This window comes from Ostrinia nubilalis, chromosome 9, assembly GCF_963855985.1.
Source record: "Ostrinia nubilalis chromosome 9, ilOstNubi1.1, whole genome shotgun sequence".
Lineage (NCBI taxonomy): Eukaryota > Metazoa > Arthropoda > Insecta > Lepidoptera > Crambidae > Ostrinia > Ostrinia nubilalis.
The window spans coordinates 13,805,067-13,831,582 of record NC_087096.1 but is presented as its reverse complement, the minus strand read 5'-3'; the positions used below and the strand labels follow the sequence as shown (position 1 = coordinate 13,831,582).

Below are 26,516 nucleotides of genomic sequence, written 5' to 3'. Positions count from 1 at the left end.
CTCCTGCGCCGCTCGCATCCAAGAAAGTCACCGAAAGGTTGTGGAAACAAATTACATCACGAGAAAATAATACAGGCTGCGCTGAAAAGCTTGTACAAAAGCAAGGCAATGTTACATTAACTGTTGGACTTGTTTTTGATTTTGAATTAAACTGTTTCTTCAAACGGTATGTTTCCACGAAGTTCTATAGGATCTTGATGGTGTCTAGCATGCCGGTATATCTCAGCTGGTCTAACACACATGGCATGTCGAACGTCATGGGAGACTTGTCTGTCTAAATATATAAAACTCAAAGGTGACTGACTGACTGACAGTGATCTATCAACGCACAGCCCAAACCACTGGACGGATCGGGCTGAAATTTGGCATGCAGGTAGATGTTATGACGCAGGCATCCACTAAGAAAGGGTTTTACGAAACTACACCCCTAAGGGGGTAAAACGGGATCCACGCGTACGAAGTCGCGGGCGGCTGCTAGTGTTGAATAAAACTGTATTTACCGGTATCGATCCACGAAGTTCTGGAAGGGTATCCGTATAGGATAGCCCGTCTGTCGGATCTTGATGGTGTCCAGCATTCCAGTATATCTCAGCTGGGCCAGCACACAAGGCATGTCGAATCTCATCGGTGATTTGTCCGTGTTTGGTTTGATGCAGCGCACGAACCACGGGTTGCAGCGCGACATAGATTCCAGTAGTTGATGCAAACTGTCTGAGAACCTGCAAGAGATATTTGAAGTTAAATTGACATATTAGAATGCGTTTAATTGAGCATCGTTGGTAAAGGTGAGATTGCGATGAGGGGTCCCTGCATTACATATAAGAAGTTTATGAGTCCGATTATCCAAACCACGAGGTTAAATGGTCAAACACCTCTATTTTACCGCATTTCTGCGATAACCTGCTAGATACAGGTATGTAGTAATTTGGTTTGTACCTAGCCACAATCGTAGGCATCCTTGACTTCATAGTAGCGAAGCGTCCATTCGCTCCTGTCGCCAAGGTTTGGTTGACATCTCTGCCATTAAAAGCACCTCGCTGCTGCATAACAGCTCTATAACGTACACTAATTCTTTACATACCTAGCTGCAACCGTAGGTGTCCTCGGCTTCATAGTAACGAAGCGTCCATTCGCTCCTCTGGGCAATGTTTTGTTGGCGTCATGCTGGGCGCGGAGCTGAGCCGACATTTCCGCCACTAAAGGCACCTCGCTACTGCATAACAGCACTAACGTACACTAATCCTTCACATACCTAGCTGCAACCGTAGGCGTCATCGGCTTCATAGTAACGAAGCGTCCATTCTCTCCTTTGGGCAATTATTTGTTGGCATCATGCTGAGCGCGTAGTTCGCCGACATTTCAGCTATTAAAGCACCTCGCTGCTGCATAATAGCTCTTTAACGTTCACTAATCGTTCACATACCTAGCTGCAACCGTCGGCGTCCTGGGCTTCATAGTAACGAAGCGTCCATTCGCTCCTCTGGGTAATGTTTTGTTGGCGTCATGCTGGGCGCGTAGCTGAGCCGACATTTCAGCCACTAAAGGCACTTCGCTGCTGCATAATAGTTCTAGAACGTCTGCTCGTAGGGCATCGCGGTTCTTGTCTAAGAACCCTTCTACGTTGTACCACACTTGGCCGGCGTAATGTTTGATCTGAGAATGAAAATTGTATCATGGTGCATGTAGTCACTAAAGTAACTTTGAAGATCTTCTAATGTTAACTATTAGGCATTTTTATCAATCAAGAGCTTATTTACAAAATGCCTTAAATGGTGACTTCACCAAACTCCCCATAAAAAGCAAGTACCTAGGTTATCCGGTGGCCGGTGGGTCAATTGTGTAAGTATACGGTGTCAATAGATAACACACACGTCAGCTGTTGGCGATCATAGAAAAAATATTGATGAAAGTCCAGCCATACACTGAATCAGACTTGCTCCCCCTTTATCCCCGTCTTAAGACAGTCAGTTTTAGCAAGATCTACCAAAAATCTCGTTCACTTCTCAGAACTAAAAACAATACTCCTTACAACACTTACCCCAAACTCATTAGCCCCTAACCTCGGTCGGGAGTACAATTCGTTTAAAGCGTGGTTATAATGGCACTTCTCAAGGAACGACGCGTCGGACGCCCGCGGGAAGTTACTCTCATCGTCCAACAGATGCAGGATTCCCACTGGCTTTTTGCTTAAAAGCTGGATCACTGCAAATAAAAGACATTCACGATTATTTATGCACCTCATTGTTTACATTGGATACTACGTGAGGTCTGTATTGTGGATACATTTGTGAGTCAAGCAACAATTAAAGCAAGATTAAAACTCATTCACCATGAAATGCAGCTACTCTCTTTCATGCCAGAACATCAAACAAATATAGTCTATTAAAGGCTAATTTTTCGACAGATATCTCAACAATATTTTAGAAGCAGTATGCTATATAAAAACATACGCACCTGGAGAATTATCATTCCAAGTCAAATTAGACCACTCCAGGCGCTCCTTCTGATACTCCTGTTGTTCCAGCTTAAATATGTGCTTATTGAAGTAGTGCTGCAGCGTCTCGTTCGCGTAGTTGATGCACAGCTGCTCGAAAGAGTTCTCCTCTAGATCTTCGAACCCGAAGATGTCGAGCAGAGATATGCGGTGGGCGTCGTGTAACCCAGCGCGGTGAACTATCGAGTTTATTCGGAGGACTAGCCAGTTGAATAGAGAAGAGTATAGGGCTTTAGCGAACGCGTCTCTCGCGTCCAAAGCCTGATCAATCGGGAGGGGAGACCTCATGCGTTCCGCCCTCGCTGCCGTGACCCTCGTCGTTAACGCCCTTGCCAATGCCTCAGCGGGGACCTTCAACAGATGCGCTGCCCAGCGCACTTCAGCACCGCCACCCAACTGCACCCCCTCCTGACCATGACGCAGTTGCCTTCTATGGAAATACACATTACCCAAATGCAGAACAGCCGCCAGCACTCTTATAATATCCTCTCTCTCGGAATCTCCAATGCCCAAAACTTGCATCGCGCCGCATAAAGCCGACCAATCAGCGCCAGCGCCGGCGCCTCCTGAATCTCCTCCTTGATTTAGGTAAAAGTAATGCTCAGCGGTTAAAAGACCTCGTGATCGCCTTTGTTCTTCATCCAATCCAGCTAGCAACTCATAGAAGACATGGTAATTCCTTTCGCCAGGCGATTGCGTGACTATCCGAGACTTCTCCAGCAAGTAATGGGCGACTCTCGCGCCGGCTAACGCTCCGTCTTTGAAGTATAGTTCGAGCAACTTGCCGAAGCGACTAGAGTTGTGGTTTTTTGGCGTTCTGGCGTTTCCGAAGGCCTCTAACAGGGGTGCTGCTTCTAGGATTTGTTCGGAGACGGGGGCTCTGCCGGGAGGGGCAGGGGCTACTGCTGCGAGGAACTGGACGGCCAGTTTGGTGGACTCGGTCTTTCCAGCGCCGGATTCTCCGGAGATGAGTATGGCTTGCGGCTGGGGCAGAGAGGCGCGCGCAGCGGCGGCTATGGCAAAGAGGTGAGGCGGAAGGTCTCCTAGGGCTTCCGCTGCGTGGTATCTGGAAAGCGATAAAATGTTTATTTAGAATTGTATTTTCTATTTGGTAGTAACAAACAATAATGGGTACTAACATTCTAGTACGAGTACGAGTAATACAGAACAGAAGTGAACTTTCCAAACTGAGAACAACTAGGTAAGTTAAGTGAGTAGAGTTTTGAGTGTAGTTCTGTATTGCTATGGCTTCTTTCTCTGATATGCTTTCTCAAGAGTCTGATCTTACGTGCGAAGTGGTTTTTGCGAGTTATTAACCCGACTTCTAATTCTCTTGTTAGTCAGATAATTTGGCATTTAGGGTGAACAGAATGAAACCTCACCTCCTAGCAGTCTGCAGTCCATACAAAGCATCTACGGGCCGGTACGGGTTGACGGCCACCAGTATGGAGCCGGCGTAAGTGTAGATGAGCCCCTGTTCGTATCGCAGCTTCAGGTTCCACAGTAGGGCCGCCTCGTGAAGGTCGTGGAGACGCGTCATATCGTCCACGCCTGTAGGGCCCAACTCCTCGCGGGGCCACACTGGGTCGCCTTCTTCTTCGCCATTGCCCATTTGGAGGGCAAAGGTCTGGGGCTGCGGAAAAAGGAACTTTTAATATCTATTTGAAAAATATCACCAATAAGATTACACCATAAAATGACAGATTACTAGAGGTAATAGAGGGGCAGTCAAGACATAATTGGGGCTACACTGTGTCGCCTACTTCTTCGCCGTTGCTCATTTGGAGGGCGGAAAAATAACTATTATCAGAAGAATACCAGTGTACCTGGCAACCCTAGGCCCGGGGGATGACCACCTCCCAACAAAGTCTCTGAGTAGCGTCTTTCCGTTCTATACATAGCCAGAACGCAAGGGTGTGAAACTAATCGAGTATAGTTTGGAGATGACTTTTTTTACTAAGCTCCTCCAAACTATACACGACCAGTACGCATATGCTGCGTACTGCTCGCGTATACTTTGTAGTGACTTAGGTCAATTATCTTGCGCCAAAATATACATCGCCAGTACGCATACGGACTAATCATGTATGTATTGTAATAAGTGCGTGATTACAATTTATACGCGAGTAGTTGCATGCTAGTCATTTTGTCTTATTGACCTCTCTTTCTATTACTTAATAATTCAAATCTGCGTGTCTACTTTAAACATTGAATCATCTTTCGACACGTGCCATTGTTTTGATAAAGGATTTTTTGGTGTTTCTCATTCTGCCATAGAAAAGATTTTTTTTTTGGGGCTGATATTTAATTTTCACCAATTCTCGAATAACTCTTAAATTAAGAATTATGTAGGTATGGAAATATGTCAAAATGATTTTGTTCTTAAGATAAAAGTTAATAAATAAAATAAATAATAAATAAATATCCTTAATTCCTTAGACATTTTACACTGCGCTTCTAGTCCCAAACTAAGCAAAGCTTGTACGGTCGACAGCACGTCAACGTAAACACTGCGGTATCTTACGTAGTTGCGATAGGGGCGAGTTTGCAACGAAAATGTATAGCTTGATGTGCTGTCGACTGTACTATGGGTACTAGACAACGGATATAAATAAACATACATACTTAAATACTTTTTTTTTGTAAATACATACTTACTATACATAGAAAACACCCAGTCCAATACAAACAAATATGTTCATGCACACAAATGTTTGTACTGTGCGGGAATCGAACCCGCTACCTCCGGAATAGTAGTCCGTTTCGAACCACTACACCAAACGGCCGATAATACAAACCTAGCATTTAAAGTCTCGCATAATGTATTAATAATGCACGTTGAACTTTCTTCTCTCACTCTCTCTCATTTTAAATGAATTTATGATTACACTAATAATTGTTATTTAATTTGAAATCTACCTAATCAATTTAATTTCAAAAAACCACTTACAATAGTGTTAAAAATCTAGATTTATTATAGATTCAGTAAAATAATAATATTTTATGTAATAATATCGAATAAATGTAATTTTAAATATAATTCCATATTTTACTAAATCAATATCAACTAAACACACTCTAGTCAAGTGTAAGTGGTGTAGTAGAAACTAATCGAGTATAGTTTGGATATGACTTTTTTTACTAAGCTCTTCCAAACTATACACGATCAGTACGCAAAATTCGTGTATAGTTTGGAGTAACAGATTTACAAACGGGCACTACAAAATATACACGAGCAGTTTCCTATGGGTGCGTTCTGGCCATGTATAGAACGGAAAGACGCCTCTGAGTAAGCACGATGCGGCGCGGGCTCATTCATAGTGTCTGCATGTAGAGACTGGTTGTGTTAATTTTGTGTTAAAATTAATTACGCATCCTTGGTATTGATTATATTATGAATCAGCATATAAATAACAAAAAGAGGTCTGACACGGAAACAAAATCATTTTTCATAGAATCGAACACTTACAGTACTGTTAAAAGAGATAATAAAAATTAATTACAATACCAGAAGTTATACTTAATGGTTACGTTACGAGCAAATGTAATGCACTTGGCTAATAATAATTCTCTACATTCATCGTATCATATAAAAAAGTCGAGAATACAATGCGTTCATAATTTTGAAATGTTTCTGCAATAAAATACATTTACTTTTAATTACTACCTTACTTTAATTGTGTGAGCAACATTCTTGTTATAATTTCGTTTAAGTATGAGTAAAGCGATTTAATTAAAACTAAAAATAATTAAAATAAAAAGTAGCCCTTATAAAGTAACATGAACAACTTACTTCATAGTAGTTATTTCATCAATGAATCGTTGTGACTTGTGACTCTACTTAAATTATTTATACGAACCTGAAAATGTGTATAATTTCCTTTCGATCGTTTTAATTACTATTAGTACCTACAAAAGACTTAATTAGAAGAGATAAAAAAACAGCCATAATTTTTACATTACTCAAATGTAACGGTATCTAATGGAGCAACAGAAAATGTGATATAACAACAATTAACTATGAACTAGAACGCCGGTACAAAGACTTTGAATTTATTAACTTGCACAATTATTACAAGTTAACAGCAATTTCCCACTGGCTTACTTCTCAAAGGAATAACGCAAATCTGCAGCGAGTCGGAAAATTATGATGTGTTGTGAAGCCAGCTGTGCTGTGACATAATATAATGACAGTTCACGATCTGTATCAGACCATCTTTCGTGACCTGCCTTTCCCTTTCGAGATCACCGCATTGTTCGCAATTCATTGCGCTTCATTCGTGCATATTCATTCCACATTAACACCTTGAATACTCAATGGAACGAACATACATTTTAATACCTGTAACGTGTGGCGGCATACCAGTCATTTCCATAGCCGTGTTAACTGGTTCGAATGACCAAGCAGATTTGGTTGAGTAAGCAGGATCGTAGCCGATTATCTGGATACTGTTAAGTGACCCTCATTTACTCGAGGCATACATTAAGCAAATAGAAATGTATTTACATGGTAATCCATCAAAGTCAATTACGTTTGTACATACGATCTGATAAGGCTGTGGGATTTGCGTCAATTATATCTTTGTCAAGTTGGTAGGACGACTTAAAAGCTAGCTTGGAACGTTAGGTATTTACATTTTTGATCAGGATATCCAGGCATAATTCTTTGAGTAATGGCACGTAGATTGGCCGCCATCGCCGACTTCTAACGCTTGAACTTGACAGCTTGGAGGAATTCGACCTTGATGGCGACTGCATTTTTGCGGTCGACAGAGCACTATGCCTCTTTCTCTGGCGTGTGACGTTGCACGATACACAAGATTCGCAGGAAATGGACAAATAGGATGCAAAGGATCTAAAGGATTCAGGGGACGTTTGGGGAGTAGGCGCGAAACGCACTGTTCGCATTAATTTATATTATGAAAACATTGCAGGAGTCCGTGGAACGCATTCAATAATAATCGTGAGGTCAATCGATTCTATGAAATCACGATTCAATTGCATCTCAATCATCGCTGGTCAGGTGTTGCTGATAAAACCAAGAAAAGTTAAGATTTAGGTACTGGTAGTGCACATTAGAAATAACATATCACTCTTTATCACCCCACTTTTTATTCGAACACATCGCGTATTTGCTTTACAATTCTTCCACCCTATCCTTAACACACAGGTCAAAGCAATTTCTCTCACTATAATAACACCGCGTAGTGCAGTGGTCGGCAAGCCGCGGGTAACTGATTGCACATACCTCTAGGATCGTATACTTGATAGCCAAGCACTGTTATGGTGCTGGGGTAACGGGAGGGCCACTTGACCGCGCCAGGAGTGGAGCTATTACTCGTATGAGAGCTGTTTTTATTACCCTGTTCTTCGCACGTCTTTTGTTTTAGGAAATTCGAATGCAATTTTTAAAATTGTTTTCTTTTTCGCTCATGTCATTATTGTCTTTTGTTTTTATTTGGGTTTTTTTTGTCTTGGCATTCTCGCTTGCCAGCAAAAAGTTTTATAAATTAATAGATTTCAATAGAGTTTCTACTAAATTAATTTATCGGATGCTGACTATTAAATCAAGGTAACTATTAACTATTACATACTCGCTAAGGTATTATGTATGAATACCATGAAGTAATTGTTACAAACAGAATTGATCGGAGCCGTGGGAATCGTGTTTTTATTTAATCAAGGAAGCGCACAACTTCTTGCATTATTATAAAGTGAGTCGTTCCGATAAATGTAATTGAAATAGTTCCTAACAGTGATGTCAGTCTTAAAGGTTGAATCAGACGTAGTTATCGAAGATTCAATGAAAATACCAACTGACAATAATTTTAAACGATGCAGGCTTCACTCAGCACGAATGCTAAATCCATTCACAATCATTTTGTAAAGAATTTATGTTAACAACATTTTACGAAACCGTATGCTGTCATACAAGCGAGATATCTTCGCGTACATTTTTTTTAATAGGTTTCAGCCTGCCTAGATTTTTATGATAATCTTAAACAACAATCTCGATATACATCACTGTCGATATAAAACATGTTTAGAACGCGTAAACGTAAGAGCCGTGAAAAAGCAGGCAGGCATAAATTACAAATGTTGAGTCGACTCTCTAGCGGCATTCCGCCGGCGGCCTTGTGAATCGCCTTTCCACGGTGACGATATCTCCAGCTGGGATTCGCTATTTACTTTTGAATCGATCATATACACAATGTTTGAGAAGTATGTTTACTGGTTTCACGATATTTGCAAAGACTGCCAGGTGCCTAACACAGCTCTCCTGTAGATAACCTAGGTGTTTTAAGACCTGAGTAATAAATGTTAGATCTGCTTAGATCATCATACAAAACCAAGGTCACGTTATGTAAAATTGAATGAAAGGCTCAAACCATAGCAGATTCCTATTTTTTCTGCTATTGAAATGATCAAGAAATTCAATTAAATTTTTTCAACTGGACCAGAATGGTCTAATAAAAGTTGCCTCAACTTCCGTACTCAATAGATGCACGCCTAAGGCTTTATTTATCTATGTATAGTTTCAAGAAACAGTAACATACTACCTACATGTTCGTTGGTTGGTAAGCAAATGAAGGTTCAAAGTACAAGTAAGAGGCTTGAAATAGAATTTATCTATCAAGAGTTATGTATGTATTTATTTATCATCGTTAGTAGGTCATTAATAAAACTTCTATTAATATGCCTACGTGTGGCTATCAAATTGAATACGTCGATTGATTGGCCCCAATTTCTACCACCAGCCTCGCGAACCATGGTCAAACTGCGAAACCACATAACCGCAAGTTCAAGGCGAAGTCAAATGTCGATGTTCATTACGATGTATTTATGCATGTCATTATTTTAACAGCTTGAGAATGCTAGCTAAAATATTTTTAAACGGTTGAGTCATCGACAAAGAGTTTACGAACTCTATCTGAGACTTTGTTGATCAAGCTCCAGAAATAAAGATTAAAAAAATAATAATTGAGAGACTTGTGCTCGTTTTCACCATCAATCCCTAATTTTTAAGTCACCCCTATGAAAACAAAATGCCTGTTATGTGTCACCATAGGGGTCACTTAAAAATTAGGGATTGATGGTGAAAACGGGCATTAGATAAAGCAGCATTCAGGATTCAACGATTCGTCGTTTCAGCGGTTTTAGCCGAATGACGTCCACTGCTGGACAAAGGTGATTGACTCTTTAACAATTTTAACTGGAAGAAGCGTCTTGTAGTCAAGTTAGTCCACCATTGGACTTCGCAGTCCCCAATCCACTGCTGCTAATAGCATTGTCTTCTGTCTTGCCGGGCGTCACACAGTGCGCTTGCAAAACGAGGCATCCACTAGACCTCGTAATACTCATCCTAACACGTTTCATAGAATATCTACTATTAGCAAAATCGCCGCATACCTACGTGTTCCCATCCCGATTTCGTAACGTATTACTGCACGTATGTGATAATTAATATAAACTGAGCAATCACGCGATACCGTTATGTGTTCGAATGGCGCTACTTGTCATGCAATTAACTTGTACTTTGCATAAATAAGTAGGTTGAGCAATTTCCTTCCGAAGCTACCGATATTGACTTGTCAAGTTTTGCTTTTCTCATTCATCGAGCGATAAATAGATTTTTTTTATCCACAACGAGGAAGCTCTTGGCCTGTATCTCACCTGATGGTAAGTGATGATCAGGCCGAAGGTGGAAGCGAGCTTCACCCGGAATCCACAACCACGGAGGAACTGGCTATCTTACCTCTAACTGTCGGAACACAACAATGCTGTTAACATTGTTGTTATAGCGACAGACTTAGATAAGATGGTGTTAGCCAGGCGGACGTAGAACAAGCCCTAACACCAACCAAACCGAACAGAAAAATCTGCCCCCACTGGGTATAGAACCCGAGACCTCTGCGTCTGAAGCAGGTGGTCTTACCACTAGACCACAGAGGTGGTCCTAATATTAACCGGGTAATCTTAAATTACCGGCTTTAACGAATACTTAATTAACTACGACATAGTTTACAGCACATTAAAGTATGGTTTTGTTTTAGTAATTGTTCTGTAATTGGCTCAAACATACCATTACGTTGGCATCGAGTAATGTAAGGTAATAAATGAAGGAAGGTGTGTAATAAATGAATCTTAATTTGATTAAGCCTTTGAGTAATGGCACGTAGATTGGCCGCCATCGCCGACTTCTAACGCTTGAACTTGACAGCTTGGAGGAATTCGACCTTGATGGCGACTGCATTTTTGCGGTCGACAGAGCACTATGCCTCTTTCTCTGGCGTGTGACGTTGCACGATACACAAGATTCGCAGGAAATGGACAAATAGGATGCAAAGGATCTAAAGGATTCAGGGGACGTTTGGGGAGTAGGCGCGAAACGCACTGTTCGCATTAATTTATATTATGAAAACATTGCAGGAGTCCGTGGAACGCATTCAATAATAATCGTGAGGTCAATCGATTCTATGAAATCACGATTCAATTGCATCTCAATCATCGCTGGTCAGGTGTTGCTGATAAAACCAAGAAAAGTTAAGATTTAGGTACTGGTAGTGCACATTAGAAATAACATATCACTCTTTATCACCCCACTTTTTATTCGAACATCGAGTAATGTAAGGTAATAAATGAAGGAAGGTGTGTAATAAATGAATCTTAATTTGATTAAGCCGATAGATATTATATCTGTAAATCGAATGGTATCTGCTTGGCATGTCACTTTACGATTTCAAACGGGATCTACGGACATAAGGAAGATTGCATCTTAGGGTTGACATAGCTTACAATCTTATAAAAAAATAATGCGTTTAATAAACTGTTTCGTGGTCAATAAACTAGATTCCATGGGACTGAACCAGACAAGAGAATTTAATTTACTGTATTCTAGAGATTCACACTTTATGATAGATACAAAAATAAGCCACCAACTGATGTTAATCGCAACTATGAAACTCATGCAATTCGCTTAGCTTAAAAAAGTAAGCCCTAATAAAATAGAATTCTACATCTTGATCAAACTATTTACATTTTCTATCTGCCAGCCCTAGTAGCGTCGCATGAGGCAACCAGTCCGAAGGCATCCGATCGATTCTAAGAAAGGTCCTATCCAACCACACCACATAGGGTCTCGATTGGCGCACCTCGGCAATCTGTCGACGCATTCGCAATACCAAGTCCTGTCGCAGAAACTTGAAGACTGACACATTTGTACCGCAATTAAAATACGATGCATATCAATTTTGTGCCGGGATTATTTCCTATCTGGAAACAGAAGATATAAGGGACAGGTTACACCTAGGGTATCTGAAGATCTGAAGGTATCTCATTAAAGTACATTACGAGGACAGGAGCACTTACATGCATTATTTATGCATAAACCGTGATTAGGAAGGATTTTTTTATGTTCATCTTAATGTAATGTCCCTTAAGATCTGCTCCTTTTGACAAAGTAACATTTGTGAGAGATTCAATTTAGCAATAGTTACGTACGAAACAAACTCTGGGCGAGGCGAATTCGTAATTAAATGTATCACAAATGTGACAAAATAACATTCGGCTGGCCCTGACGGACGTCCAGGTTAGGACAATAAACTCGCGGCTCCATTTCATTGGGCTCCGGAGGACACCGTCGGGTTTTGATGAGCTCTTCTGGCGCGGAGAGTCGCACCCCCATATACTTAACCAATGCAAAAATCATACTTATCCTGACAAAACAGACGGTGAACCCAAAACCCGATCGAGGTAACTGTGAAACTCGCTGGAATGCGACTCTTCCTCGCACTCACTCACACATCTCCCTGCATTCGCCCTGTCCGTAACAGAGCGTCAACAATGTGACGTCAAGGATCCCAGGCCAGGTGCGCAGTTAACTCGATAGGGTTGTAACGTTCTTAACTGATCTTGGATCTGTATTACCCACCTGTCCATTGACAATGGCGCTGACGAGGAGCACCCTGGCGGCGCGGTGCACCTCGAGCAGCGAGCCGGGCAGCGGGGCGGGCGCGCCTGCCGGCTGGAACCATACTGCCGCGCCTTCTGTCCACTCTGACAGCCCCCCGGAGCCCGCCATGCTGGGGACAATAGGAAAAGCTGGTTAGAATCCAAATCAAAAATATTTTATTCAATTTAGACCACTAGTCGCACTAATTAACGTCAAAATACAGTAAAAAATGGTAGCCCTTAAGGGGACACTTTACATGTCTCCTTATCTTTTGGGCCTACCAGCGCTTCGAGACAAACATTGAAGTATGGCAAGTGCTGAGAAGAATTTGACTGTACTGACCACGCATCCTTGTCATCAAATAATATGGTAGAGGAGCTGGCAAGAAGTAAATGGTCTACATTCAACGTTCTTACGATTTTGTAGGTTGCTGTTGGCATGATCAACTACTTAAATGTAATGATGTCATTTTAGACTTGGTAGATGTCGTAAAATGCAAACAAGGCTGCAGTGCATGAAGTGTGCATTCTTAGGTGAATAAGAAAATAAAAAACAAAATTAGGTTCGTATAATCGTTTACTTATTAAATAAAATAAAGCATTTACATTACAATACTCAACATGTATTGTCATAATATAACAATTTCAACATTTTTACAAATAAATTGGCGCAACTGGTGGCGGAGGGTATGGCGATGGGAACTCATAAGGGTTATATGGCAGCGGTGCGGAGTTGCAGCAGATCGGAGGAGGGGAGGGAGGCTGCAGGCAGAGCGGGGGAGGCGGGGGTGGTTGCACGCAGAAGGGCGGGGGCGGAGGGGGTTGGACTAGAATTGGGGGTGACGGGGGAGATTCGTATAAGATGGGCTCGGGCACTGGAGGCTGCACCGTGAAGGGAGGAAGTGGGGGTGGGGTCAACGTCATCGGTGGCGGTGAAGGTGGCTGGACGCTAATCGGAGCTGGAGGCGGCGGCTGGACGCACACTGGCGGCAGCGGAGGCGGTTGGACCATGATCGGGGTCATCGGGGGCAGTTCAACCGGCACGGGAGGCAGAGGCGGGGGCTGCACCATGATCTGCCCGATGGGTGGAGGTTGCACCACGATCGGCGGGGGAGGAGGCAGCTCAATGACGATTGGAGGTGGCAATGGAACTTCCACTAGCATAGGCGGGAGCGCTGGGGGATTGATGTACATCGTAGGAGGAGTTGGCGGCGTGACGTACACTGGCGGAGGAAGAGGTGGGTTGACGCATATTGGCGGCAATGGAGGCGGAGTCACCGTCATCGGTGGTGGAGGCGGTGGGTTGACGACGAAGGGTGGTAGCGGAGGAGGGGTGACCGTCATCGGTGGTAAAGGAGGCACCTCAACCAGCACTGGAGGAGATGCTGGAGGGGTGACGTAGACTGGCGCAGGCGGTGGGAGAGACACGTATACAGGCGGGGACGGGGGAGTTTGGATGGTAATGGCGCCTGGGCAGGAAGATGGCAGCGGGGGATACGAAGGTGAAGGTAGTGGGATGGGTGCGGGATAGTCCAGATAGGTAGGCGCGGGTGAATAGTCGACGTAGGTAGGTGGAGCTGCATAATCAATGTAGGCAGGTGCAGCTCCATAATCAACGTAGGTAGGTGCAGCTGTATAATCAAGGTAGGAAGGCGCAGCTGAGAAATCGACGTATGCAGATGCAGACGCTGAGGCAGACGCTGCTATCGCAGGAGGATAGCTCGGTGCCGCATAATATTGCCCGTATGGATCGAATGCCCATGCGTGCTGCAAATTAAAGAAATTAATTTAATTATTAAATGTATTAAATGAACAACTCTAGAAAAATAAATATTGTAAAGTAGAAGGAATCTTACCTGGGCGACAAGACCCAGCACCAAAAATAATGCCTTGGCGGTCTCCATGATGACCGATTTTCAACTTGCCTGCAGTCACATATTTACCCTAATATATACTAACATATTGCCCCAGATATAGTTGCAATGCAATAAAACGCAATATTACTATCGTAACCTAATTTAGCTTTGATCTTTATACTTGGACTTGGCTTATCGTTCTGAAAGTATTGAAATAAAAGATAAAGCACGTAGAAGCAAAATGAGTAACGTGAAAGTTGTGTAAAAATACAAGAAACTAATAAATTCATTCATTTTCTTGATTTTCTTTTTTATTTGAACAGGATTTATTTGAAACACGGAAATATTCGATTCGTACATATCAAAAAGTTAATTATACAGCTAATAATTAAATAGCACTCAAGCAAACCTAATATAATTTATGACGATAAGATACTGATCATTAAAATAAAAACGAAATATTTGAATAAATAAAAGATTTTTATCACTACTTACTAGACTATAAGAAGTAGCTGTTTTACACGTTTCACTAAACTAATTAAACATTAAAACTTTTTATTGGTTTGTAATAAGTAACTAATTATTATGGTTTTTAAAACGAATTAAATCATGAGGGGTTAAAAAGGTTTTTTATTAGGTTTCTACAGGTGAAAAGGCTCATTTGTGAGTGCGAGTTATTTAATTTAGTGCAGTAGTGATCAAACAGGTCTACTTATGCAAGTTAGCCAAACCTACCAAATGTCTAGCTCTAGAGTCTAGAAATTCTAAAATGAAGGTCTTGGGACAGAAAATACCAACTCTACCGAATTACTTGGAGATGGATTTTAAAACTAACTGCGTTATCTGCATGTATAGGGCCATGGGATTGTCTACGACAGACTATATCTAAAAACTGGATCCAGGAACCTGAAAGGACCTGGAAGGGCCTAGTAACAGCTCCAAAGGTCAAAGTTCAAATAAAACTGACCTTTACTACAGTAATAATAAAACCAGGAGTCCTCTAGTTTATATTAATCGGCACACCTATTGCTGACCCAAAAAGGGTTCATTGAATCCGGGAAACAATGGCAAGCGAGACACTTCCGCTCGCCAAGACTTGGCCCGCGGCTGGCCTCTTGAATACCAATGCTGCGACGACATACAGGGCGGCAGTGTGGTTTGACCGCAAGCTTTTTTAGAGCCACGACGATATAGATGAGCAAAAAAGTGCGGGAGATGATATGGGGGCAACATCTCAAGAAGTATGCAACCTAAAAACTTCAGATTGAGCCTTTTATTGCTTGACTTTCAGACCATACAACAGCATCACTGATAACCAAGTCTTGTATGTGTATCAAGTGGAAGCAACTAGATAAAAAATGTAGAGTCTAGCTGGGCGATTAAAAATAAAATTATCACTGTCACTCGTTCAAATTCAAATTCAAAATATTTATTCATAGCAAAATACATATTGCGTTGAACAAGTTACAAAAATACATTACATTATATTTCAATTAACTAACATGTCATTTTAAATAATCATAATAAAAATAAAAAATAAATAAAAATTACCGTTCGTACCTATTATCTTCATAAAATTGTGAGCTTTTGTCACACATTCTGAAATATTTATCGTCACGAATGAGAGTGACAAATGTGTTCGAAAATAGTAAACATTATTACATTGTTTCCTTTTCCATTTTCTTTTACATTTTTAGCCAAGGGCCTGCGGTTACACTTAAGTTTAGCCGGCTAAAGATAGAAGAAACTAACATTAACACCTCGTCGAAGATAAACTTAAGTTTAGCCGGCTAATCTTAAGTTTATGTTCATACCTATCTTTAGCCGTAACATATATAACTAGTATTCTGAATATTATGGCTTGCTGTCGGCAAGGTGCTTGAGCGGTGTTGCCCATAAGCTTGACAATAAAACCAGGCTCCAACGAGCAATGCGGTTTTAGAATCATATAATTTACGCTGCAATCGATTCCATATCCGGTTTAACGCGATGACTCGAAATAAATCTGAATTTTATATCAAAGGTAACGGTTCAAATCTCGGTTTTTAACAAAACCAAGAAAAATAACATATCTCATTTGAAACTGAAGAAATTAACAGAGAAAATTCCTAATTTAAATCAAATCAACAGCTTTCTCGTTGTGGATAAAAAATCATTAGACGATCGATTCTTTATTATATTGAATACTATTCCTAAACCTTATGTTGCCACCCTGTATGTTAAACCAGACAATTTGTGTCTGCCTGACCTTGATCGCCAGGTCTGAAGTAGATAGTGGGTTTGCATTCTGCGGGGTTATATCCACTTCTTTATATGCAGCCCTCGCTCGACCTGTGACTTTCTATGGCATCGCTACCAATTGTGGAGAAATTATTATAATTCCGGTTGTGCTGGTAGATTTAATATCTTTAGTTAGTAGGTAGGTTTAAGGCCTATTCAGACCTAAGCGGTATTCGCTACCGTCTGCGGCAGAGAAAACGCTCTAGCCGCGGTACTTGATACTAAAAACCTGAGCGAATCCCGCGTGGTATCTCTATCCACAGCGGCAGCGAATATCGCTCAGGTTTGAATAGGCCTTTATTATGATTAATCATACAGCAATCATAATGAAAATACATACAGATTAATATGTGAGAAGACGCAAGTGTCAGTCGAATCGTGATCATGACACACCGCTTATGTGATTTGAATACAAATTAAATGTACTCGTATTACCTCTACACACAAGCCCATGCTATTCAAAAAGGTTAGCATATTTAAATAAGGTATATCCGATATCTCATAATCATTCTGCTTATTTTGAATCTTGGTAATAGTGTGAGAGTCTACTTGCACACTAGACAACGGATTGTAAAAAGTATAACATAAAATAAATACGTATGACTCAAGTAATACATTCGATAACATTTTTGGATCACACCTGTTCGGACTTCTGAAGAAAATATAGTCACAATAACGCTTAACAAAAACAAGATATTAAATTGTCTGTACAACTGCCAAAAAGTTGATTTCCTATTTACAGAAATTGATCGTAGCTGTTGCTTATTTTCTGATAAAAATAGTTAATATATATAGATTTCACTGAAACTGTCAGTCCGCAACTAAAGGAAATGTTATTCCCTAGTCATAAATTAAAGATGAAATGAGCCCGATTATTTCATTCCGATAGTTCTAATAGAGAGCTAGTAGAAGCTGTAGAAAGCGAATTTATCTGATTGCATGTTGACTATCATTTTAAACGCACAATTTCTATACCATAAAGGTTGGTAAGCTGTACACGGAATTAATTTTAATAATAGTTGTTTACTGTGTCCAGTTTAGATACTGCAAAACTATTTAAAAGATATCTAAAGGCATGAAAATTAACCACATTACAACTAGAAAGAGTACAAAAGTGAAGGACTGTGCAATGTGATAACGTAAAAACTTTTTATTTCATGGTAAAAAAGTTAACAGGTTTTCAGTTCTAATTTCATTAGTCATGACAACAAGATCTGGGTTATTTACGATGTTTTTGTAAGGAATAATATGGCTGGTCATTGGTCATATAGTACGGTCTACTGTTTAACTATTAATTGCAGAATCGCAGCCTCATACAAACTTCGTTATGGTAACAAAATAATTAAAGGTTACTCAACTATTTGTTAATGAACATTCCGTTGAACTATTGCGTTCACATTACGTCACTACATTTATTTGTATTTACGTAAACGGTCCGTGAGAATTATGGATGCCGCCAAATTGTCTGCTACTAAATGTCAAAGTTTACTGTGAAAGCCGCATGGCTCACATAAGTAACATACCTTAGCTCAAGGCGTTGCTTTACAATCTTGATAGTAGCTTTATTATAGAGTCATACATACAGTCATGTTCTTTTGGGAGTCGTTAGTAGAAATATAAATTCCAAGTGATTTAAGTAATTGCCTGAATTTGTGTTCCCAGACCTCAAAGTAAAGATATCAAATACCTACTTATGTAAAAACTGAAAAAGGCTACTGCGACACAAGCTATGCTTAGTGCAGGAGCCACTAGTTATAAGAATATTCTGTATTAAGATTTATTGGCAATAAACAATTTATTTTTTTATTTAAGAAACGTTGTAGAGCCGTCCGAAATACTTAATCTATCATTAAACTGTTCCCATTATTGAACTTGATTGAACTCATTAAGTTTGGTTTGTATTAAAATTTAATGTCCCATTGAAATATTTATTCTGTGCACCCAATAGTGTGGAGTGTGCACCCCTAGTTTTCGGGGTCTGTATTTGGGTGCATCCACCACTATTTCATTTACGTTAACGACAGCATCCGTTTCATCAAAAACACGACTCAATAAATAAAATAAAAATAAAATAAATATCCTTGGACATTTTACACTACGCTCCTAGTCCCAAACTAAGCAAAGCTTGTACTATGGGTACTAGACAACGGATATAAACATACTTAAATACTTTTTTTTTTTGTAAATACATACATATTATACATAGAAAACACCCAGTCCAATACAAACAAATATGTTCATGCACACAAATGTTTGTACTGTGTGGGAATCGAACCCGCAACCTCCGGAATAGTAGTCCGTTTCGAACCACTACACCAAACGGCCGAAATATCAAACTTTATTATAATTTTATGAACCAATGCTCTCCCGCCAGTATCTTTTAAATGTTGCTAACAAGAATGCTCTAAGCTCATCTGATAAGTTCCCTTGCTATAGGAAATCGGCAATTGTTGATCGACGGGAGAATGCGTTGCATAAGCGAGAGTCTTCACTGGGATCGGGGGCAGAGGCGAGAAGCGGGTCAGTGGGCCGGTGCACCGGGCCGATTGCTATGCAGGCAGAATACCAAGCCTGGGCGAAAATTATAGTTTCAACGAAATACTATACTATTTGCATCACGACGACTTCGAACTCCTCCTATTTTCTTCTGATTAATTTCACTGCAGGTCCAATGCCAGTTTAATTTTCTCCCGGGACAAACTTGACCTTCACTTGTTGGGTTTTTATTAGCACTCAAGCTGTAGATCCTACACAGGAGTTGCAGCGGTAGGAACGAGAGGTGGGAATAGTCCCGAATCACGACTATCCTGAAGAAATGCTTCAAGGAATCTTTTCGTACCTACATTCAGTTAGGTACGTTCCTTTTCTATGAATTCAGGCATCTCCTATAAGTTGTTATACCACATTTCTTTTGTTTAATTTATGATTTTATGTGTCTGTCATATGTCAATGTTAATTGTTGAGGTTTATTTATGTCATTGTCAAGTGGAAATTGATGTAACTCGAACATTACTTTAGTTCTATTGTTTTTTAGATTTATTGAGACAAGTAGGTATTCCCCGAAGCACATTTATGAAGTTCAGTTTTCGTAGCTCTATTTTGTTTTAATCTTCTTGACCCATGTTAGTAAGCTTCTCTTGTCAGCTAGTTGAATTTAGGATTACGATCACTTAAATTTCAAGTAATTTAGCTAGACTGACTGTCGTTTAATATTAGAAGGTGTTCGAAGGCATGTCTCAATAAATCATCGCAAAGAATAATTCACAAGACAGTTTGTATAGCAAGTCTAGAATTTTACGTGTCATCTGTCTCGAGTAATTTTTTTAACTGGGTTAATGTAGATAATGATGCAGACCAATATAAAAAACCGTTCGAATTTATAGCTGATGAATAGAGATAAACTAACAAAGTTCTTAACACATTTACAATTTGAGATATTTCGGAATTTTTAAAACTGGTTTTACTAATTTTATGGGCATTGTGGTGACTTTGACGTTGGGAACGTCGTTTATTTGCCTTAATGCTCAATAATTTCAATATTCGGTCATAAAGAGCTTGATACACACATACACAAATAAATGAGACCTACCCATGAACGATAGATTTTCCTATAAACATATCCATTTAGGCGACTTGACTGATTGCCTGAGCCTGAGAGCCGCAATCTTTCCAAGAAGAAGAAGAATCAGCGCTAGAAACTCGAACATCATTAAGTTCATTAACTGTATCTCTTTCAAAGGATACAGTCTGAATAACAATATGGTTGTTTACCACATTAATACCTATTTCAAATTGTTTATCTTTTTATAATTATGTTTTTGTTGCTTCGTCTTAAAACATTGCAATCGTTGGAAGAATGTAACGTCAGTATTATGTGTAGTTTCCAAGAATGAGGCGCATTAGCATTCCAGCCCAGCTCATGGAAAGTGAAACGACCGCATTTCAAATCTCGACCTTGGCACTAAATCATTTTCCCAATTGTCAAATTGTCTATTTGACGGCCTATAAAACAATTTGAGTGACAATGCGCCGGCGCCGTCGCAAGCGCACTCAACGAGAAACGGCCATGTTTTTCACCACCAAAAGTAATTGAAAATGCCGTGGTTCCGGGAATTCGATTGATTTACGTAATTTGGTATAAGTATTATTGTCTAATTTGGACAAGGTCATTACAACTTACTGTTACAATTAATTAGTGTCACAGTCGTTTATTTTAAAGTAGCTGAAACTAATCGAGTTTTAAAGTAGATGTGTCTAATTTTTTCGGTGAATTCATCAAATACTCGACCTTCGGTTGAAGCTAGGTCGGAAGACATTTAAGCAATTTGTTAAACAATGTAAGGTGAACGAACTTTATAGGTATCAAATACCTATCTGAAAAAAAGCAGAACGGGATATTGCGTTGGTGAAAGATTTTAATATTGCATTCGATATAGGAATAAACCTATTCAACTTGCAACAATTGCTCATTACTATTAACAAACAAATCTAATCTGTCCATATCCGAACATAATTAAGATCAAATAAGTATCAAGTAATGGTCAATTCGTTTCGCTCGCAATAAACTAATTATGGTTTCAAAATAAGGTACCGGTTAGGTCCCGGACCAGTCGGACGACATATCGAAATTGTGGAATAACATTGCGAAACAATTGTCATGTTGGCAACATCATAATACCTGGTTAGGTTGGCATTGCCAAAGATTGAGGTAGGCTGTTATGGTGACTGACACTGGCGCTGCTAGCGTAAATAATAACTTACTAAGCTCACTCGCTTGTTTATTTAGCTAAACAAATTATAAAAATAGACACAAGACTTGCTAAAGTCCCCCTTAAATATTACAGTGTCCATTTAATCGTAAAATCTTCACCTTTACCCAATGCCTTCATGTCATGGACATCTTGGAAATTAATATACGTTGGAGTTAATTAACTACCTAAATACGCTGTTTAAGGCGTGGGTGCCTCTTAACCACAATAAAATAAATTAGTATTAATCGTAATATCATTCATCAAGCAAATAGATCGAAAGCCGTCTAAACTCACTGGCAAATTAATTTAATTACGCAATTTTCACCATTTTCTGAGTGGGCCTAATGCGCACACCAAACAATGGGCTGTGGGATGAACACGGTGTTATGTGATTACTCTAACCCTAGTCCGAAGTACAATGGCTCATTAATTCAGAGCCTGTAACGAATATCAAGTCTACAATAGAGAGGTTAGAGACACAGTGGGGCAATTCCACACTTTTATTTTATTACCTCTCGTGGATGAAGCTACAATCAAAATTACACGTGAAACAAAGAGCTTTACTGACAGAGTGATTAATTAATTAATGGATATTCAGGTAGAATAATGATTCCCAAGTGGCAAAGTTAAAATTGCCAGTCACAATGTCCGCAAAATGCCGAATGTGACACAATCTTATTACTAATTGTTTCGATATAATAGATTCTTGATCTGACGACAACGCATCGAGATCCGAGACAATGAGTAATCGATAACTCAGATTAACATTGCATTGCATTGATGAATATGCATGAGGAAAACGCCTTATAGTTTCGATTCTTGGAGGCCGTCATTTAATTTCACATTATAATAAGAGTGAAGAACCAGTAACAATTATCAAAGACCACTAAAAAGATAATGACCGTAATAGCGATGGAGGTATTTCAACATCAATTAGCCTGCACAAATTTCACAACGATGATGATTCTAAAGACTAAGTTAACAAAGACTTATGTGAGAAATTCAAATTAAATTCCCAAGTCACGAGTGCACTTGAAAAATTTAGCACATTTCGCGACTATTGCCGCGCGAACGCAACGCGACCCGCAAGCAGCACAGGGTCAGTTTCAAGTGTGAGAATTACTTAACAAAGTTAAAACACTTGATTAACCTATCGAGTTTACGGAAAGGTTATCTTTTTCTCAGAAATTGCTTTTCTTGTTGATTCTGCGCAACTTGACATGATTAATTGGTTCCAATTACTTAGTTTTTACAGTCAATTAGACTTTGATAACATGATTACTATGATGATGATTTCGACTTTAATTATTTTAGTATAGAAGCTGCAATCGATGTTCTGATAACATTTGAAGACACAGATTAATGCGTTAATAGAAGAAAAGTGTTGAAGGGCAATGAGAGGAAAAGCGTGATGTGTAGGAAGTTATATAAAGCGATACGATCATAAAACAAAATCGACGACGTTCCTTACGACGCATTGTTTACAGACATTTTCTAAGAAGAAAGTGTTAAAGCATACGTAATATTTGCTTGTCAACTCGCGAACTTTTCACAGCTAATAGCAACGACATTAAAATGGACACCAAACATAGATTCTAATTCCAATAGAACATTGCAAAACCATCACAGTTATTAGCAATCCACACAAATTTCTTTTTAAATAGTTTAAGTAACAAATTCAATCTCATTTCGATTTTTAGTACAGCTGTCTGCTTATTTTGTTTGATAAATTATGCCAAAAATAAGCATGATGTTATGAAAATAAGTGCAATTGAAAAGTTGAATATACTACACTTTCACTTAAAAAGAAATAACTTCCGACTGTACTTCAATGCGATCTAGTAACTTTTTACCGTCATCAGGTAGATAATTATCAATTCCAATCGGCGTCCATTCGTCATAAATATCTCTGAGATAGAAATGACCAACGCGTGACACTTTCAAGCGACCAGCTGTAGAAACTGCCCGCCGCGCTAGTTGTAGGTACTCACGAGCTTAAACAATCTCCCAATGTTTAGACATGTCACACGGCGCGGTTTCACGAGCTTCCGTGAATCGAGAGGCGTCTGTTGCGTTCGAGAAAGTCGCCGCGCCCTCTGATACCGTTGTGCATGACGGATTGCTACATGTCAGCCACATAACACTAGTTTTATTAAGTAACTGACCTTTGAGTCGACATTTCATTGGTACGAAACAACGCTTACGTTCGACGTATTGTAATTGCAAACGAGGCAACTACGCATAATGGACTGTCACAAGGAACGGTTCTAGGACGCTAATGCTTCCACATATGAAAAATCAGACAGAAGAGTCATTTCACAAGATGATTTACAAGAAATTAATTTGAATTTTGTATATTAACATGCAAATCTTAGTTGCCGTTCTTCAGTTTCTTATAATTTCGCTATCATGAACGTAATAAAAATCTCATGTCGGCCAAATTAGAAAATTACAACAGATGTTCGCACAAACTTTCTAACTGGCGGTCGCTAACTGCGTAACCATTTCCCTATTATATTATAACGATGGTATTACGTATAACAGTATAGACAGACATTCGATGAAATTGTGGCTTAAAATATGAGCGTTCTATAATATTTAAAATTAATTAATCGGAATCACGCGAGCCGATTTCAGAGATCGATTTAAAATAATAATTTTGAAGCTCGTAAATTCAGCTGCTCGCATATTGCCAACGTTTAGAAAATTTGTAATTAGATTATTGTATGTAGGTTAACTAAGTCAATAGATAATAAATGGACAACGAATGGAAATTGTGTGTTAATTTGGTTAAATACAGCTAAGTACTTATTACTACAAACGTTTACATTTCAAAACTGCACAGTACCATCGGCAACGCCAGGCATACGTGAATGGCACATCAGATTACTATTGTTCTTCCATTGTTCAATCCATCATTCATCCATTCATGCATGCCATCTCTGACATGCTTGAAAACTGATCGTAACTTCTAGAAATCACTTGATTTATTGCGAGAATTCCCATTAATAGGAAATTGGTGTGTAATCAATCAAAAAACTGATCGACCGCTTAAAAAACTATACCATTAAGCAAGATTCGCCTAACGATCTCAAAGACAGCCTGTTTGTCTTGTGGTTTGCACCACACGATGGTTAACAAAAGCCAATTGTCGTCCAAGAGGTGCGTGCGCGCAGCTATTAGGGGCAACCAGCTCGCGAGACATCCGAGAGAATCGCAAACATCGCGCCTGTGTACTCGAGCGCTGCGGGCGCGGCTGCTATCAACAGCTTTCTTTTAAACTTTTGGAGATATTGCAGTCATTCCACTTGACTTTTCCCTTTTTAGACCTTTTGGAAACCTGTTTAATAATGATGCAAGATTGTAGACAAGTTTACTGATGAAATGAGTCGAAACCGCGGTAAGATTTAGAGCGCTGATTTAAGAAATTGTGGAAAGTGGAATTGAAAATTGTCCTGAACCTAAACTCTTTGATGTTACTGAAAATTTCTAACGTATGTCAGCAGGACTCTCGTTGGCAGCACTCAACTCTGACTCAGAGTAGAAAGATTTCTTCCATCAATAAAAATGAAACTAAATTGCATCATTACCGGAGTGAAACCTGCCGTACGCGCGCCATTTATAGATCATGCTAATAGGCAGTTTAGTGCAAATCGTTTTCTGGTACACTTGTAATCCTAGCTCATTGATTCGTCAGCCGCGAACCGCAACGTTTTTTATCAGACCGCTTGTAGCATAACTGTATACATTGACATAATTTCTTCCAGTCAACTGGTGCACGCTAATGATGGCTCATGATAGGGGCTCTAATGACGGGGGACGATGAGGTGTGTCGCAAATGATAGTGTCAACGATGGCGAGGCTTGCGGGCACTTATATGTGACCAGGTCAAGCGTGGAATACCTACTGTTAATTTGCCGTGTTTGTTAGCTAATGCATCTTAAGGCAAATTGCTCCAAGAACATAAATTCGCCAAGCCAGTAACAAGAAATAATTGCAATGTGGCTTTAAAGGGCACCTAAACAACCGTTACTCGGTTTTCGCATCACTGGGCAAAGACAATCGTTATGAAAAATATTATGTTTTTTATTACTTGTCTACATATTAGGTCTAAATTGGATTTCATAGGACCAGAAAACTCACAAGAACTAGTGATTAAAATAATCCAATACCATACCATAACTCTTGAAGGGAACCATGAAAATGCAAATATATTTGACGAAGCAAGAATTCGATTAGTTGGGAGACAGACAAGAAAATTAAATATCGTATTTGGTTGGGACGACACCTGACTTGGCAGTCACACCTGCGGAACTTAATACTGCAGTGTATGCATGTAGTGTAATGAAAACCAAATGTGAGCAGCAATCGCCTTGACCGCAGCGGCGCGGTCACGTATCGCCTCCGTCGCGTATCACTGCGCACGGGCAAGTGTTACACGTGGAAAGCTTGGGAACTCGCAGGACTTGGAGATATCATCAAGAAAGCGATGGAAGTGTTACATAGAGATGATTTGGTCTAATTATTTTAATGTTTTTACTTCTGCAACCAAAATCTGGCAATTCTGATTCAATTGCTTCAAAAACATGATTTGAAATAGTACTTTGGAATTGAATGAAAATGTATTTTTGGTGTGTAGATGCTCGTTTTTGGTAGCGCGATACTTAGAAAATGCATAGAAGCTAAGTAAGGGAGAATTATAAGAACGGTGTTTTATCGAAACAAGCGTGAAAAAGATACTAATTAAAAAAATACCCCTAGTCTCATCATTCCAACCGAACTAAGTCAGTTCGTCAAGTCAGAGAAATAAGGAGAATACTGACCTAAGTGAAGTCGTGGATCAACGACTACGATTAGGTAAGTAAGTGTACAAAGGCAATGCGTCATTCTTTAACTAAATAATAAAGTAAATATTATTATACATTTAGCTTATTCTCACTCGACTCTACGTGCGATTTTATTACCTTACTTGACCTGTTTATGTGCTGACAATTGAAATACACGAATTTATGTGCCTGAATACCACAACAAATTCAACAAGCTTCTATTCAAATGTAAATAATTTCAGCTGAATAGGAAAAGTAATGTGGCGCCAGCAAGGACTCATGAAAGGAGGACTGCAAAATTCTGAATGGAAGCTGCGTACGAGAAAGCGGCCATTGATACTTTCGGTTGACGTTTGGT

At 39.7% G+C, this 26,516-nt stretch overlaps 2 protein-coding genes across 2 annotated transcripts in view; both read right to left on the bottom strand.

Annotated features, from left to right (window-relative positions):
* The window catches only part of LOC135074854 (unconventional myosin-XV-like), a 44,871-nt gene that overhangs the window by 8,806 nt on the left and 9,549 nt on the right, over nucleotides 1–26,516 (bottom strand). The window contains exons 2-7 of the mRNA XM_063969236.1: nucleotides 12,426–12,576; nucleotides 3,877–4,127; nucleotides 2,455–3,560; nucleotides 2,039–2,202; nucleotides 1,424–1,653; nucleotides 501–719 (exon numbers count right to left, since the gene is read on the bottom strand). Of these exons, the coding sequence (XP_063825306.1) occupies nucleotides 501–719; nucleotides 1,424–1,653; nucleotides 2,039–2,202; nucleotides 2,455–3,560; nucleotides 3,877–4,127; nucleotides 12,426–12,575 (2,120 nt within the window). The 5' untranslated portion in view covers nucleotide 12,576. The remainder of the gene's footprint in view (nucleotides 1–500; nucleotides 720–1,423; nucleotides 1,654–2,038; nucleotides 2,203–2,454; nucleotides 3,561–3,876; nucleotides 4,128–12,425; nucleotides 12,577–26,516) is intronic.
* LOC135075037 (uncharacterized) lies at nucleotides 13,087–14,375 on the bottom strand. Its single transcript, XM_063969408.1, has 2 exons — nucleotides 14,302–14,375; nucleotides 13,087–14,212 (listed from the first exon to the last, which is right to left on the bottom strand). Exons 1-2 carry the CDS (start codon nucleotides 14,347–14,349, stop codon nucleotides 13,100–13,102), a joined length of 1,161 nt encoding a protein of 386 aa, XP_063825478.1. The 5' UTR covers nucleotides 14,350–14,375; the 3' UTR covers nucleotides 13,087–13,099.

Bases quoted from the DNA above. Each gene is read 5' to 3' on its own strand.
- LOC135075037 (XM_063969408.1), bottom strand. From the start codon at position 14,349: ATGGAGACCGCCAAGGCATTATTTTTGGTGCTGGGTCTTGTCGCCCAG. The intron at 14,213-14,301 runs GTAAGATTCCTT...TTTAATTTGCAG, and splicing joins TGCTGGGTCTTGTCGCCCAG to CACGCATGGGCATTCGATCC.